This window comes from Pseudophryne corroboree, chromosome 3 (genome assembly GCF_028390025.1).
Source record: "Pseudophryne corroboree isolate aPseCor3 chromosome 3, aPseCor3.hap2, whole genome shotgun sequence".
Taxonomy (NCBI): Eukaryota; Metazoa; Chordata; class Amphibia; order Anura; family Myobatrachidae; genus Pseudophryne; species Pseudophryne corroboree.
The window spans coordinates 340,347,721-340,363,735 of NC_086446.1; the positions used below are offsets into that span (position 1 = coordinate 340,347,721).

At 44.3% G+C, this 16,015-nt stretch overlaps 1 protein-coding gene across 2 annotated transcripts in view; it reads right to left on the reverse strand.

Annotated features, from left to right (window-relative positions):
- Positions 1–16,015, reverse strand: part of PNPO (pyridoxamine 5'-phosphate oxidase) — an 88,878-nt gene that overhangs the window by 63,443 nt on the left and 9,420 nt on the right. Inside the window, exon 2 of one of the 2 annotated variants that reach the window (XM_063959633.1) lies at positions 8,265–8,361. The exons of the other annotated variant lie outside the window; for it this stretch is intronic. Coding sequence (XP_063815703.1) covers positions 8,265–8,267 — 3 coding nt within the window. The 5' untranslated portion in view covers positions 8,268–8,361. The remainder of the gene's footprint in view (positions 1–8,264; positions 8,362–16,015) is intronic. 2 annotated transcript variants of the gene reach the window in all.

Consider the following 16,015-nt stretch of genomic DNA (forward strand, 5'->3'; position numbering starts at 1 on the left):
ACTCCCTAACCATAACCTCTACACCATGGGTCTTCAACCTGTGGCCCTCCAGCTGCTGTGAAACTACACATCCCAGCATGCCCTGCCACAATTTTGCTATTGAGGTATGCTAAAACTGAGGCAGGGCATGCTCGGATGTGTAGTTCCACAGCAGCTGGAGGGCCGCAGGTTGAAGACCCATGCTCTACACCAAATACCTTATCCCTAAGACCAACCCTAATATCTAAACACAATCGCCTAAACCAACCCCAATACCCTAACCTAGTGGTTCCCAGACTAAGGGGGAGATTTACTAAGCAGTGATAAAAGTGGAGAAGTGAGCCAGTGGAGAAGTTGCCCATGGCAACCAATCAGCATTGATGTAACATTTATAATTTGCATACTTTAAAAATATACAGAGCAGCTGATTGGTTGCCATGAGCACTTCTTCAGTGGCTCACTTCTCCACTATTATCACTGCTTAGTACATGTCCCAATAAGTCCTCAAGGCAACCTAACAGTCCAGGTTTTAAAGGATATCAATGGCTGAGCACAGATGGTTAAATCAAATTTTTTGAGGTTCTAATTAAGTCACCTGTACCAAAGCTTGGTTATCCTTAAAACCTAGACCATTAGAGTGCCTTGAGTACTGAGTTTGGGAACCTCTGCCCTAACCCAAACCCCTAAACTAACCCTAATACCCGTAATCCTAATACTTTGAGCCCTAAACCTTAAAGGGCAGATTGGATGGGACATATGGTTCTTATTTGCCATGAAATTCTAAGGGAGTTTCCATGTGATTGTCATTCCTTCTTGTAAGAGTGTCATGGGAGCATCGGTATCCGTTTGTATGGTCGACATTCATTAGGTCGACCACTATTGGTCGACATTGACATGGTTGACATGGATGACACATAAAAGGTCGACATTCGTTTTTTTAAAATAAAATAAAAATTGGGGGAACTTTTCCATACTTTGCGATCCACGTGGACTACGATTGGGAACGGTAATCGGTGCCGAGCGCAGCGAGGCACCTTGCCTGACGCATGGCGAGCGAACGCGGTGCAGTAGTTGGGGTTCCCCGTCACTTTACGCAGAAAACGACACCAAAGAAAGTTAAAAAAAACTAATGTCGCCCCTTTTCATGTGTCGACCTTTCACTCATGTCGACCATTTTCATGTGTTGACCATTTGTCCATGTCGACCATAACATGGTCGACCATTCATACTGGAACCGGAGCATCATGGGCATGTATGCTGACTTCCTTGCTCGATGTAGCATGCTGACGGATATTCGACACCTTCTTCATACGGATCTTTGGCACCCAGTGTGGGATATTCGTACTGACATCTGTGGCTGGAAAAGCAGTGGGCAGGATAGGCTTTCACATGGTCACAAGGATTTTCACTATTCTCACATTAGCATAAGGAAATAAGCAGGCTGTCACGGCTGGTTGTAACAGCATCCACAGATGCGCCTGGCCTGGTTTTTGCCTTGTAAATTAATGCTTTAAAAAAAACAAAACAAAACCTCAGGTTTGCAGAAAGTCCCACACCTCTGGCAAGTCGGAGGCAATTACATTTAGCCTGATGTCTTTCATGAGCAGTGAATTAGTAGGCTGCATTAAATAAGAATTTACTTACCGATAATTCTATTTCTCATAGTCCGTAGTGGATGCTGGGGACTCCGAAAGGACCATGGGGATTAGCGGCTCCGCAGGAGACTGGGCACAAAGTAAAAGCTTTAGGACTAGCTGGTGTGCACTGGCTCCTCCCCCTATGACCCTCCTCCAAGCCTCAGTTAGGATACTGTGCCCGGACGAGCGTACACAATAAGGAAGGATTTTGAATCCCGGGTAAGACTCATTACCAGCCACACCAATCACACCGTACAACTTGTGATCTGAACCCAGTTAACAGCATGATAACAGAAGGAGCCTCTGAAAAGATGGCTCACAACAACAATAACCCGATTTTTGTAACAATAACTATGTACAAGTAATGCAGACAATCCGCACTTGGGATGGGCGCCCAGCATCCACTACGGACTATGAGAAATAGAATTATCGGTAAGTAAATTCTTATTTTCTCTAACGTCCTAGTGGATGCTGGGGACTCCGAAAGGACCATGGGGATTATACCAAAGCTCCCAAACGGGCGGGAGAGTGCGGATGACTCTGCAGCACCGAATGAGAGAACTCCAGGTCCTCCTCAGCCAGGGTATCAAATTTGTAGAATTTAGCAAACGTGTTTGCCCCTGACCAAGTAGCTGCTCGGCAAAGTTGTAAAGCCGAGATCCCTCGGGCAGCCGCCCAAGATGAGCCCACTTTCCGTGTGGAATGGGCTTTTACAGATTTTGGCTGTGGCAGGCCTGCCACAGAATGTGCAAGCTGAATTGTACTGCAAAACCAACGAGCAATCGTCTGCTTAGAAGCAGGAGCACCCAGCTTGTTGGGTGCATACAGGATAAACAGCGAGTCAGATTTTCTGACTCCAGCCGTCCTGGAAACATATATTTTCAGGGCCCTGACTACGTCCAGCAACTTGGAGTCCTCCAAGTCCCTAGTAGCCGCAGGTACCACAATAGGCTGGTTCAAGTGAAACGCTGAAACCACCTTAGGGAGAAATTGAGGACGAGTCCTCAATTCTGCCCTGTCCGTATGAAAAATCAGGTAAGGGCTTTTATAGGATAAAGCCGCCAATTCTGAGACACGCCTGGCTGAAGCCAGGGCTAACAGCATTACCACTTTCCATGTGAGATATTTTAAGTCCACAGTGGAGAGTGGTTCAAACCAATGTGATTTTAGGAACCCCAAAACTACATTGAGATCCCAAGGTGCCACTGGAGGCACAAAAGGAGGCTGTATATGCAGCACCCCCTTGACAAACGTCTGAACTTCAGGAACTGAAGCCAGTTCTTTCTGGAAGAAAATAGACAGGGCCGAAATTTTGAACCTTAATGGACCCTAATTTTAGGCCCATAGACAGTCCTGTTTGCAGGAAATGCAGGAAACGACCCAGTTGAAATTCCTCTGTAGGGGCCTTCCTGGCCTCGCACCACGCAACATATTTACGCCAAATACGGTGATAATGCTGTACGGTTACATCCTTCCTGGCTTTGATCAGGGTAGGGATGACTTCATCCGGAATGCCTTTTTCCTTCAGGATCCGGCGTTCAACCGCCATGCCGTCAAACGCAGCCGCGGTAAGTCTTGGAACAGACAGGGTCCCTGCTGGAGCAGGTCCTTTCTTAGAGGTAGAGGCCACGGGTCCTCTGTGAGCATCTCTTGAAGCTCCGGGTACCAAGTCCTTCTTGGCCAATCCGGAGCCACGAGTATAGTCCTTACTCCTCTCCTTCTTATGATTCTCAGTACCTTGGGTATGAGAGGCAGAGGAGGGAACACATACACTGACTGGTACACCCACGGTGTTACCAGAGCGTCCACAGCTATTGCCTGAGGGTCCCTTGACCTGGCGCAATACCTGTCTAGTTTTTTGTTGAGGTGGGACGCCATCATGTCCACCTTTGGTTTTTCCCAACGGTTCACAATCATGTGGAAGACTTCTGGGTGAAGTCCCCACTCCCCCGGGTGGAGGTCGTGTCTGCTGAGGAAGTCTGCTTCCCAGTTGTCCACTCCCGGAATGAACACTGCTGACAGTGCTATCACATGATTTTCCGCCCAGCGAAGAATCCTTGCAACTTCTGTCATTGCCCTCCTGCTTCTTGTGCCGCCCTGTCTGTTTACGTGGGCGACTGCCGTGATGTTGTCTGACTGGATCAGCACCGGCTGACCTTGAAGCAGAGGTCTTGCTAGGCTTAGAGCATTGTAGATGGCCCTTAGCTCCAGGATATTTATGTGAAGTGATGTCTCCAGGCTTGACCACAAGCCCTGGAAATTTCTTCCCTGTGTGACTGCTCCCCAGCCTCTCAGGCTGGCATCCGTGGTCACCAGGACCCAGTCCTGAATGCCGAATCTGCGGCCCTCTAGAAGATGAGCACTCTGCAACCACCACAGGAGAGACACCCTTGTCCTTGGTGACAAGATTATCCGCTGATGCATCTGAAGATGCGACCCGGACCATTTGTCTAGCAGATCCCACTGGAAGGTTCTTGCGTGGAATCTGCCGAATGGGATTGCTTCGTAAGAAGCCACCATCTTTCCCAGGACCCTTGTGCATTGATGCACTGAGACTTGGCCTGGTTTTAGGAGATTTCTGACTAGTTCGGATAACTCCCTGGCTTTCTCCTCCGGGAGAAACACCTTTTTCTGGACTGTGTCCAGGATCATCCCTAGAAATAGAAGTCGTGTCGTCGGGATCAGCTGCGATTTTGGAATATTGAGAATCCAACCGTGCTGGCGCAGCACTATCTGAGATAGTGCTACTCCGACTTCCAACTGTTCCCTGGATCTTGCCCTTATCAGGAGATCGTCCAAGTAAGGGATAACTAAAACTCCCTTCTTTCGAAGGAGTATCATCATTTCAGCCATTACCTTGGTAAAGACCCGGGGTGCTGTGGACAATCCAAACGGCAGCGTCTGAAACTGATAGTGACAGTTCTGTACCACAAACCTGAGGTACCCTTGGTGAGAAGGGTAAATTGGGACATGTAGGTAAGCATCTTTGATGTCCAGAGACACCATATAGTCCCCTTCTTCCAGGTTTGCAATCACTGCTCTGAGTGACTCCATCTTGAATTTGAACCTTTGTATGTAAGTGTTCAAGGATTTTAGGTTTAAAATTGGTCTCACCGAGCCGTCCGGCTTCGGTACCACAAATAGTGTGGAATAGTACCCCTTTCCCTGTTGTAGGAGGGGTACCTTGATTATCACCTGCTGGGAATACAGCTTGTGAATGGCTTCCAATACTGCCTCCCTGTCTGAGGGAGACGTCGGTAAAGCAGACTTTAGAAAACGGCGAGGGGGAGACGTCTCGAATTCCAATTTGTACCCCTGAGATACCACCTGAAGGATCCAGGGGTCCACTTGCGAGTGGGCCCACTGCGCACTGAACTTCTTGAGACGGGCCCCCACCGTGCCTGAGTCCGCTTGTAAAGTCCCAGCGTCATGCTGAGGACTTTGCGAAGGCGGGAGAGGGCTTTTGTTCCTGGGAACTGGCTGTTTGTTGCAGCCTTTTTCCTCTCCCTCTGCCACGGGGCAGAAATGAGGCGCCTTTTGCTCGCTTGCCCTTATGGGGCCGAAAGGACTGCGCCTGATAATACGGTGTCTTCTTAGGTTGAGAAGCTACCTGGGGTAAAAATGTGGATTTTCCAGCAGTTGCCGTGGCTACCAGGTCTGATAGACCTACCCCAAATAACTCCTCCCCCTTATAAGGCAATACTTCCATGTGCCTTTTAGAATCCGCATCACCTGACCACTGCCGCGTCCATAAACCTCTTCTTGCAGAAATGGACAGCGCGCTAACTCTTGATGCCAGTCGGCAAATATCCCTCTGTGCATCACGCATATATAGAAATGCATCCTTCAAATGCTCTATAGTCAGTAATATACTGTCCCTATCTAGGGTATCAATATTTTCAGTCAGGGAATCCGACCACGCCAGGCCCGCACTGCACATCCAGGCTGAGGCGATTGCTGGTCGCAGTATAACACCCGTGTGAGCGTATATACCTTTTAGGATATTCTCCAGCTTTCTATCGGCAGGTTCCTTAAGGGCGGCCGTATCAGGAGAGGGTAGTGCTACCTGTTTAGACAAACGTGTGAGCGCTTTATCCACCCTAGGGGGTGTTTCCCAACGTGCCCTATCCTCTGGCGGGAAAGGGTACGATGCTAATAACCTTTTAGGAATTATCAGTTTTTTATCGGGGGAAACCCACGCCTCATCACACACTTCATTTAATTCCTCGGATATAGGAAAAACTACAGGCAGTTTTTTTCTCACCAAACATAATACCCTTTTTAGTGGTACTTGTATTATCAGAGATATGCAATACATTTTTCATTGCTTCAATCATGTAACGTGTGGCCCTAGTGGAAGTCACGTTTGTCTCCTCATCATCGACACTGGAGTCAGTATCCGTGTCTGTGTCTGCCATTTGAGGTAATGGGCGTTTTAAAGCCCCTGATGGCGTTTGAGACCCCTGGACAGGCACAAACTGAGTAGCCGGCTGTCTCATGTCGTCAACTGTCTGTCGTAAAGAGCTGACACTGTCACGCAATTCCTTCCATAAGCTCATCCACTCAGGTGTCGACTCCCTAGGGGGTGACAACTGTATAATAGGCAATTGCTCCGCCTCCATCTCATTTTCCTCCTCAAACATGTCGACACAATCGTACCGACACACCGCACACACAGGGAATGCTCTGATAGAGGACAGGACCCCACTAGCCCTTTGGGGAGACAGAGGGAGAGTATGCCAGCACACACCAGAGCGCTATATATAGACAGGAATACCACTATAAAATGTGCTTTTCCTTTATAGCTGCTGTTAGTATCAAAACTGCGCCAAATTAGTGCCCCCCCCCCCCCCCCTCTTTTTTACCCTTTTCTGTAGTGCAGGACTGCAGGGGAGAGTCAGGGAGACGTCCTTCCAGCGGAGCTGTGATGGAAAATGGTGCCCGTGTGCTGAGGAGATAGGCTCCGCCCCCTTCTCGGCGGCCTTTTCTCCCGCTTTTTTGGCGAGTTCTGGCAGGGGTTAAAATACATCCATATAGCCCTGGGGGTTATATGTGGTGTATTTATGCCAGCCAAGGTGTTTACATTGCTGCTCAGGGCGCCCCCCCCTAGCGCCCTGCACCCTCAGTGACCGAAGTGTGAAGTGTGCCTGAGTAACAATGGCGCACAGCTGCAGTGCTGTGCGCTACCTTGTTGAAGACTGATGTCTTCTGCCGCCGATTTTTCCGGACCTCTTCTTGCTTCTGGCTCTGTAAGGGGGCCGGCGGCGCGGCTCTGGGACCGAGCTCCGATGCTGGGCCTGTGTTCGGTCCCTCTGGAGCTAATGGTGTCCAGTAGCCTAAGAAGCCCAGTCCACTCTGCACGCAGGTGAGTTCGCTTCTTCTCCCCTTAGTCCCTCGATGCAGTGAGCCTGTTGCCAGCAGGTCTCACTGAAAATAAAAAAACCTAAAACTAAACTTTCACTAAGAAGCTCAGGAGAGCTCCTAGTGTGCACCCTTCTCGGCCGGGGCACAAAAATCTAACTGAGGCTTGGAGGAGGGTCATAGGGGGAGGAGCCAGTGCACACCAGGTAGTCCTAAAGCTTTTACTTTTGTGCCCAGTCTCCTGCGGAGCCGCTATTCCCCATGGTCCTTACGGAGTTCCCAGCATCCACTAGGACGTCAGAGAAAATAAAATGTAAGGTCATTGTGCTTTAGGGAAATAGGATGTTGACGCTTTTCGTTTGTACAGTGTCTCATTGGTCTCTCTAAAAAGGAATCAGCAATAGTCCCCCCCATCATTGCAGGGTCCTAGTGTCCTTGGTAGCAATGCTCCGTTGTCAGAATGTCTGAGTGAAAATGTTCCCCCTGTTCTCCACTTAAATTACCCAGGTTGTCAGGGAAAAAGACATCCTACAACCCATATTCTTGTAGTTGTCCAACAGTTCATTCAATTTGGACACGTAGTTGGCCTCTTTTCTGGTCTGTAAGAATTCACACACAGCAACCTGACCAAACAGCAGACTCAATTAGTCAAATAACTGAATTAATTCGGAAGCAGTTTCCTTATTTGGGGGCCAACAAATATGCCTTCTTTTAGCTTTGCTTCATTTAATTTCGTAAATTTTTCCTTCAGATACTGTAGTTGAAAGCCTGGCCTCCTTTATCCAGAGCTTTCACAAAATTCTTCATTAGGCCCAACTTAATGTAAGGTAAAATTATTTTATGTGGCTCAATCAATGGGGTGTACTTGATATTTTTCTCTCCAGTAACATAAATCTCTCTCTCTGGCCACTTTGTGATATAGAGGGACATGAGCAATCAAGTAACATGGCATCCAACTCTAAGAGGATGGTTCAACCCCAGGACCAACACATGGAGGAGAATGAGGAAGATGAGGACTGGGATTCAGATGACAGAGGATGAAGAGTCTGGCCAGGATGCGCACCCCATAGCGCAGGCAGAAGAGAGTCTTGCCAAACACTGTGATTAAATACTTTCATTTTTTAGATTACATTTTTCTAAATATCTCAAAAACCTCACATGATATCAAATTTCTGATGGTGTATTTAGATTCTAAATTCCATGGAAATTGATGTATATCGTGTCAGAGGCAAAATGGCTATTGAGTAGTGTCATTGCTTTTGATATAGGGCTGAAATTAGATCTTACCATGCACTGACTCCAAGCTTAAAAGTTATTTTTTTCTTGTATCATGTCTGCCTTTTACTCCTTCCACTGACATTTAGCACCAGTCACACATGGATACCTATATAATGATAGGTATAGCTCACAAATAGTTTTTATAGACACTGCCAAAGTCTCCTCAGAATACAAAGGCAACATTTAAAAGGGAACAAAACTTTTTCTTTCTATTTAAATTAAACTTTTATTCCAATGACAACATAATGTACAAAATAAATCTATTTAAGAACATTCCAAAATACATAAACAAGTTTCACATAAACATTTTGTTACAAATATTTATTGTGATGTGAGAAACAAGTTTGGTAACAGAAAGGCAAACGGAATGGAAAACATGGGTGAGAAAAGGGAAATGGAAAAGCTGTGCGCTCTGCGAGAAATAGACAAAAAAGGCAGGAGAACTAAATACATAAAATGTGTGTATATAATAAATATTGAAGGTTTTCTCAGAAAGTGCGGTCCTGGTGCAAGCAAAGCAGACACCCCACTTTTTTTATATTATTATTACCGAGTATTTTTTATCTTTGTAGCACTGACATAAAATAAAAAAATAAAAACTTACAAGTAGTACTGTAAGCAAAAGTAATTCATTCTATCACTACTGTGATTAAAACAGGAGAACACACTATTTCTCATACATTAACGTGAATTATTATTACTACAATATACGTATACCATATATGGTATAAGGACAATAAGTAAATGAGAAGCAAATGGAAAATGCATTAAAAACACATCACTATTCTTATCAAGTATTTTCCAGCCAGTGTGTGAATGAGGGGATCCGGTCTGAAGATCGACAATGTTTAGGTCGACCACTATAGGTCGACAGTCACTAGGTCGACATGGATGGAAGGTCGACAGGGTTTCTAGGTCGACATGAGTTTTTCACATTTTTTGGGGGGGGATTTTTTCATACTTAACGATCCACGTGGACTACGATTGGAACGGTAAAGTGTGCCGAACGAAGCAGTAGCGGAGCGAAGGCACCATGCCCGAAGCATGGCGAGCGAAGCGAGCCATGCGAGGGGACGCGGTGCACTAATTTGGGATCCCGGTCACTTTACGAAGGAAACGACACCAAAAAACCCCCAAAAAACCTCATGTCGACCTTTAGACCTGTCGACCTAGCACATGTCAACCTAGAAACCCTGTCGACCTTCCATCCATGTCGACCTAGTGACTGTCGACCTATAGTGGTCGACCTAAACATTGTCGACCTAGATACTGTCGATAAAACGAACCACACCCGTGAATGAGACCTGACTTGACTCACAAGTTCCACTGGGCAAAGCCAAACAAGATATTCTATAATACAATTAAATAATGTAATCAATATGGCACTTTTTCATTTAACTGTATTAATATTTATTTAATTGTACTGTAGTCGCATATTTTGCCTAAAATTAATAGCTAAATAAACCCTACTTACACATAAGGTATATTTCCATTGACATAAACCACCCTAATTTAGATTTCCTTTTAGATATATATTTTCAGTACGTCAATCTTGCACCTGAGCAATCTACACGCACTTATTGCCACTAATAAACCAGAGCTACATCACTCTTCACCTTCAACTATATATCAATCAAAAATATAATAAACTCATATAAATTATAATAAACTCGAGAATTACCAAAAGTTTTTCCTAGATGTGTGATAAGATTTCTTGATTTTGCTCTTAGGAACGAATGACAGATGAAAAAGGTAAAAACAAAAAAAGTGGATTTTTTTTTTTTATTTCAATAATTTTTATTAAGAAATATGCAAACAAAGGGGTACAGAAAAAAGATGGAGGGGGAAGATGGGAAGGGGAACAGACATAGGGAAAGAAAAATGGGATATACACAGATACAGTATCAAAAACATATAAATAGAGAAAGAAAGAAAAATACATCAACTGACATATACAGTATAAAAACATTAGTGAGATATAATATGTAAAGGGAACATAACCTCCATTAGGTTTCCTCTAAAGCGCAAAAAAGAGAAGAGAAAGATAGAGATAGATAAGGGGAAAAAACGGGAGAAGCAGAGAACAAAATACAAATACAAGGGTTACAAATATATGAAAGAAGCACATTAAGAGGAAGAAGCTTCATTGAGACTAAACTGTAAAAGTTAAGTTTTAGAAGAGTATGGTAGTAAAACCGCTCCCTCACCATCTGTAATATATTCGTGCCAAGACCTCCACTTCACAAGGGGAGCAGAGGTCAAGGAAGAATAGGGTATAGTCTCTATTTCCATAAATAAATGGAAATGTATCTTGTAAAAAACCTTTATAACCGGAGGGGGAGCAGATAGTTTCCAAGCCTGAACTACAGTAACTCTTGCGGCAATAAGCATATGTCCCAGTAAATATCTATGATACAATGGAACCTCAGGTGGGTAAACATGTAACAAAGCTAATAAAGGCATTGGACTAAGGGACTGGTTTAGGACTGCATTAATTAACTCAAAAATCCCGATCCAGAAATCCTGTGACCTAGAACAGAACCAAAAAATGTTGAACAAATGGCCAATTTCTCCACAGTTTCGCCAACAAAACTTAGAGCATGAAGGCCAAATGGTATGCAATCTCTCCGGGGTTAGGTATAGTCTATTCAAAAGCTTAATGTGCATCTCTGTATGGTTCAAACACCTAGACATATGAAAGGCCAAATTGTATATATGTCCACATTGTACATCAGACATTGAAACATCTATATCCTTTACCCACCGAAGCCGCACATTAGACTTCTGGGAAGGAACCATTTGAATAAGCACATTATACCAGAAAGAAATATCTCTCGAAGAGGAGGCTAATGACATACATGTTACAACGGATTGGGTTATAGGACAGGAGGAGTGCCGAGGTGTGGGTTAACTGTTAAACCAATGTCTAACTTGAAGATATCGATACATTTCTATAGAAGGGAGTGAAAATCGTTCTTGCGGTTGGGAAAATTTTAATAAGACACCTCGATCAAGCATATCATCAAGGGTTCAAATCCGGCAAGAAGTCCAAGATGAGAGTTTTAAATTAGGAATTAATTTAACAATTGCATCTAAAGAGCAGCGTATGGAAAGGCATATCCTGGAAGTTTAGAAGTTAAATTGTCCCAAACTCGTAAAGAAGAAGCTGTAGAAGGAATTAAGGATAGTGGGAGAGGTCTCAGATGCTTAGGGGTAAGCAAAAGATCTTCTAGTGGATAATTGGAGCATGCATTTTTTTCAATGGATACCCAGGTGGGAGAAGAAGAAGGCCACCTCCAATGTTTAAGAGATGCTAAAATACAAGCTTCCTGATAAAGATTTAAGTCCGGGAGTGAGAGACCACCGCGATTTTTAGGTAAAATCATCCTATTACGAGCCAGCTAAGGGGGGTGAGATTTCCAAACATATTTAGTAAGTAAAAGTTTGCACTTATCCATATATTGTTTTGGAAATATAAATGGTATAGTTCAAAACAGATACATAAGCTTGGGCAATAAAGTCATTTTAAAACGCCGCTAATCTACCCAACCAGGAAATTTCAAACGACAGCCAGGAAGAAGTGAGAGACTTAAGAGCTGCAAGAAGAGGAGGCATATTTATGTCAAAGAGAGAGGAGGTGGAAGGGGAGATATGTATTCCAAGGTATTGGAGTGTCAAAGTCAGAAAAATATCTCTATGCACACTACCATATTTGCACCTCACACAGGTCCGTGCTGCGCATGCGTACGCTCTCCCGTACGTGCGCATACTCACAGTCGCGGGCACCCGCAGGCGCACGGTATGCGTATTTACGGTAGAGTTTATGTGATCGTAGCGTGCGACTCAATCGTTACATATTTTCACTATATAATGTATTTTGTAGATCATGGTCCCTTTGATAGATTCTGAAAGTTTGGTTAATATAGAATGTTCATGAACAGAGAAATCCCTCTTTGTTTGATACGAAGGGTCAGACAGGAGTAATACAGTGGTGTTTAGTATCCATCGGAAGAATATTTAATTAGAAATATTCCGGTGTTGGTTTGAAGCAGATCAATCGCTCGTGCGAATAGTTATGGACATAAGAAGTTTATGAACATTTACTTTATTTGCACTTTATTACCCATGCGGCGGGAAACCCAGTTTCCCTCCCACCTGAGCTGTTGGAAATAGTCACAGCCCACCTGTATGAATCAACCTATGACCTTTTGTTATAATGCGAGGAGGAATTCCTGTGTCCAATGAACAATGAGATTGTAGGGACCATTGAATTGCATTGTGTGTGGGGCATAAATAGGCAGGCCGACCATATCCAGTTCACTCTCTCTTCAACGGTTCTCATTGCTGATAATCGGGAGCTGGATATCGAGGCGCATGCGATCGTTTCCCCTTGTGCGTAAGTGTTTCTCCGCAGCTATATTGATCTTCTTGTTATTATGAGCCATTTCTCTCTCTCTTCTCTTTCTCTCTTATTTTCCCTTAGGTAGTAATTGTATTGTATTTCCTGTGTAGTTATCTGGTTAGGTAGTCTATGTTATATTGTAGTGTATGATTTGTATTTGTATTAATTCTTTTGCAAGTATATCATTCAAAATATATATATCTTAGGCGTTGGACCCTAAGCCCAGGTATCTGTGTATTTCTTATAGTGTCTAGTATTCTCAGAGCGTCGGTGACGCTCAAACAGCTTTTAAGTTAATAAGGTTACACTAGGTTGCATCTACACCCTATCTCTACACTAAGGTTTTACAGCATATTACATTGTTTCTGGTTTAGATATAAAGGTTTAAAATGGTGAGCGTCAGCGCCGCTCGTGATCTTGAGCGTCCGCTACGCTGATAGCGTAGCATTACGGTAGTCGCTCACCTATAAGTGTGCCCGATACCAACAGCGTATTTTCGTGAGCGTCTGTATCGCTCGAGCAGCCCGCTCCCGATACAGCGTCCATTACGCTATAGTGAACCATTACGTTAGTCAGCAGCCAATAGCGTGCCTGCCTGTGATCTCTTGGCCGTGAGCGAACGTGACGCTTGAGCGTCTCGACTACGGCTAAGCGATTGTTACGCAACGAGCGTACCCTTACAGTACTTCATACGTAAATAGCGTGCAGTGTTCTTAGACCTCACAAAGGGTTTTTATATACGATAAATATTTCTGCTTTATCAATTGGCGGCTCGCCCGTCCTTCACATATCTGCACTAGGTAGATACAGCAGACATTATCCATCAGCAAAGGGCGGGAGGTTATATTCCTCGTAGTGCTGTCGGGATAAGCGTCTGCTTCTCTTAGTAAAGGGTGCTGAAGGAATCCGGGACCGGAGGTAAGAACAAAACGATAGTCTCTTTTAAAACTGTTTATTTTTCTGTCTTGCGTACACACGCACGCACATATATATCTGCATTTCTTTTTCATTTGTGTATTTTCGTATATCACTCTTCTGTTTGCCTTTTTATAATTGATAAACGTGCTGAGAGAGATTTGCCGCTATTTCAATAGTTTGAGTAAAGGTAATATAGTTAAAGTATAGACAAACACAGCTGTGCCCGAGAGACAAGGAGGTCAGTGTGGTGCGCGGTAGATGATCGAGGATCATCTACATTGATAAACGTATAAGTTGTGTTACGGTGGATCTTTGCTTTGCGTACACGTGTCTCTAACAAAAGACTGAGACTTGTGTACGCAATCCAAGGGCCGACGCACGCAGCGTATATTACGCAACGGAGCGTACGGGTACCCCCACGTAACTCAAACCACAAGTGTTATTTTTAAAAGGCGATAAATAGCGCAACGCGGTAAATAACGCAAGGCGATAAATAGCGCAACGCGGTAAATAACGCAAGGCGATAAATAGCACAAATTGATTTCAGTTTTTCCAAAACTTAGTTTAAATACCTTACTTTACTGTAACGCCTCTGGGGAGAGCTATCAGACTACGGGAAATGATTTTTTCTGATCAGAAAACTATAAGAATGATAGTGGGTTGAAAACGGTATGAGTGTATTGAATCCCGCTTTGTGGACTTTGTGATCTATGTGATAAAACGGTATTGAATTCCGCTTTGTGGACTTTGTGATCTGTGTGATCTTTGGTGGAACGTGATGAGCACGGTCTGAGTGAAAACGTGCAACAGAGTGTGATAAAGTTTTCATTGTATTACGCTCTGGCTGTTTTGGAGCACAGTAGGGAGACTCCAATGATCCTACCATTTATGGGCAACAAGTGTCTATAAGTGGTACGATTGGACCGCACGGTTGTATGTGTGACCAATAACGCAACGTGATATGAGGTCGTATATCCATGCGTAAATCTTGCCCTCATACGTGTTGTAGGGAGCACATGCAAGCGTGATTTGTGTAAAGAAAAAGGAAGGGAATTTTCTCAGGAAAATCTCTAGAGATAGGGCCTGCAACGGCTACACGTGTCTGCTAGAAGGCGGACCGGAGATACTCGGAGCAGAAGAAGTTCAGTGGAAGAGCTTTAAGGATTTCCAACGTAAATTTCTGTGTTTGGTGCATTTTAGGAAGTTTTCCTGTGTAAGGTCCACAATGGCAGCCAAGTGCACAACACAGAGACGTTCAGCAGTCAGGATTCAGACTCCAGAGGCTTGCAGACCCCGAGGGTCTGCTCGGTTAGTAATGTGGGGGAAATATGGTCCCCACACTGAGACCTTTTGTGATGAATGGACACGAATGACTGCGGGGGATAAGGCACCATTTCCCGGGATAGGTAGTTTTGACACAGAGGTGTTGCATAATTTAAGGCGGAGGATCTGTCTCATAAAATTCTGAAAACAACGAGTTAAACATTATGATTGTTTGCAGTTATGGCAACAGGAAAGTGAAATGCAAAGAAATGTAACTTTGTAATCTCTTGGCCGTGAGCGAACGTGACGCTTGAGCGTCTCGACTACGGCTAAGCGATTGTTACGCAACGAGCGTACCCTTACGGTACTTCATACGTAAATAGCGTGCAGTGTTCTTAGACCTCACAAAGGGTTTTTATATACGATAAATATTTCTGCTTTATCAGGAGGGACTCAGATTTCCAGTTATAAGGATATTGAGAGTGTAAAGTGGTTATAAGAGAATCAGGTAAGTTAATAGTGAGATCGTCCAAGTATTCAATTTATAAAAAGAAGCGTCACTAAAGCTAGCTAAAATGTTGTGAAGGTGGGGGAGAGAAGAGGTAGGGTGGGAGACAAAGAGAAGTACATCAACCGCAAAAAGACAATTTATGTGAGGTCTCTCCTTGTAGCAATCCGGGAAAATGACTATCAAGTCTAATTTTAGCCGCCAAGGGTTTCATTACTAACACAAAAATCAAGGGGGAGAGAAGGCACCCTTGACGCATGCCATTAGAAATAGGGAACGTGTCCGACAGGAAGCCATTGCTAAACACCCTAGCTGTAGGAGAGCTGTACAATGCCAAAATAGAGGCCAAAATTTGATCACAGAAACCCATTTTAGTCAAAACTGTGCGCATATATAGCCAGTTTAACCTGTCAAATGCTTTCTCAGCATCCAGAGAAAGCAATAGGAATCCCTCCCCATCAGAAAGAGTCAAGCAAATTAAAAACTCTCTGGGTATTGTCTGAGGCTTGCCTGCCGGGCACGAACCCTACTTGGTCTGTGTGTATCAGGGAGGGCAGGTAAGCATTAATACGGGACGCTATCAATTTAGCATACAGTTTGACATCCCCATTCAACAGGGCAATTGGGTGATAATTGGAACATTGAGTTGGGTCCTTCCCTGGTTTAGGA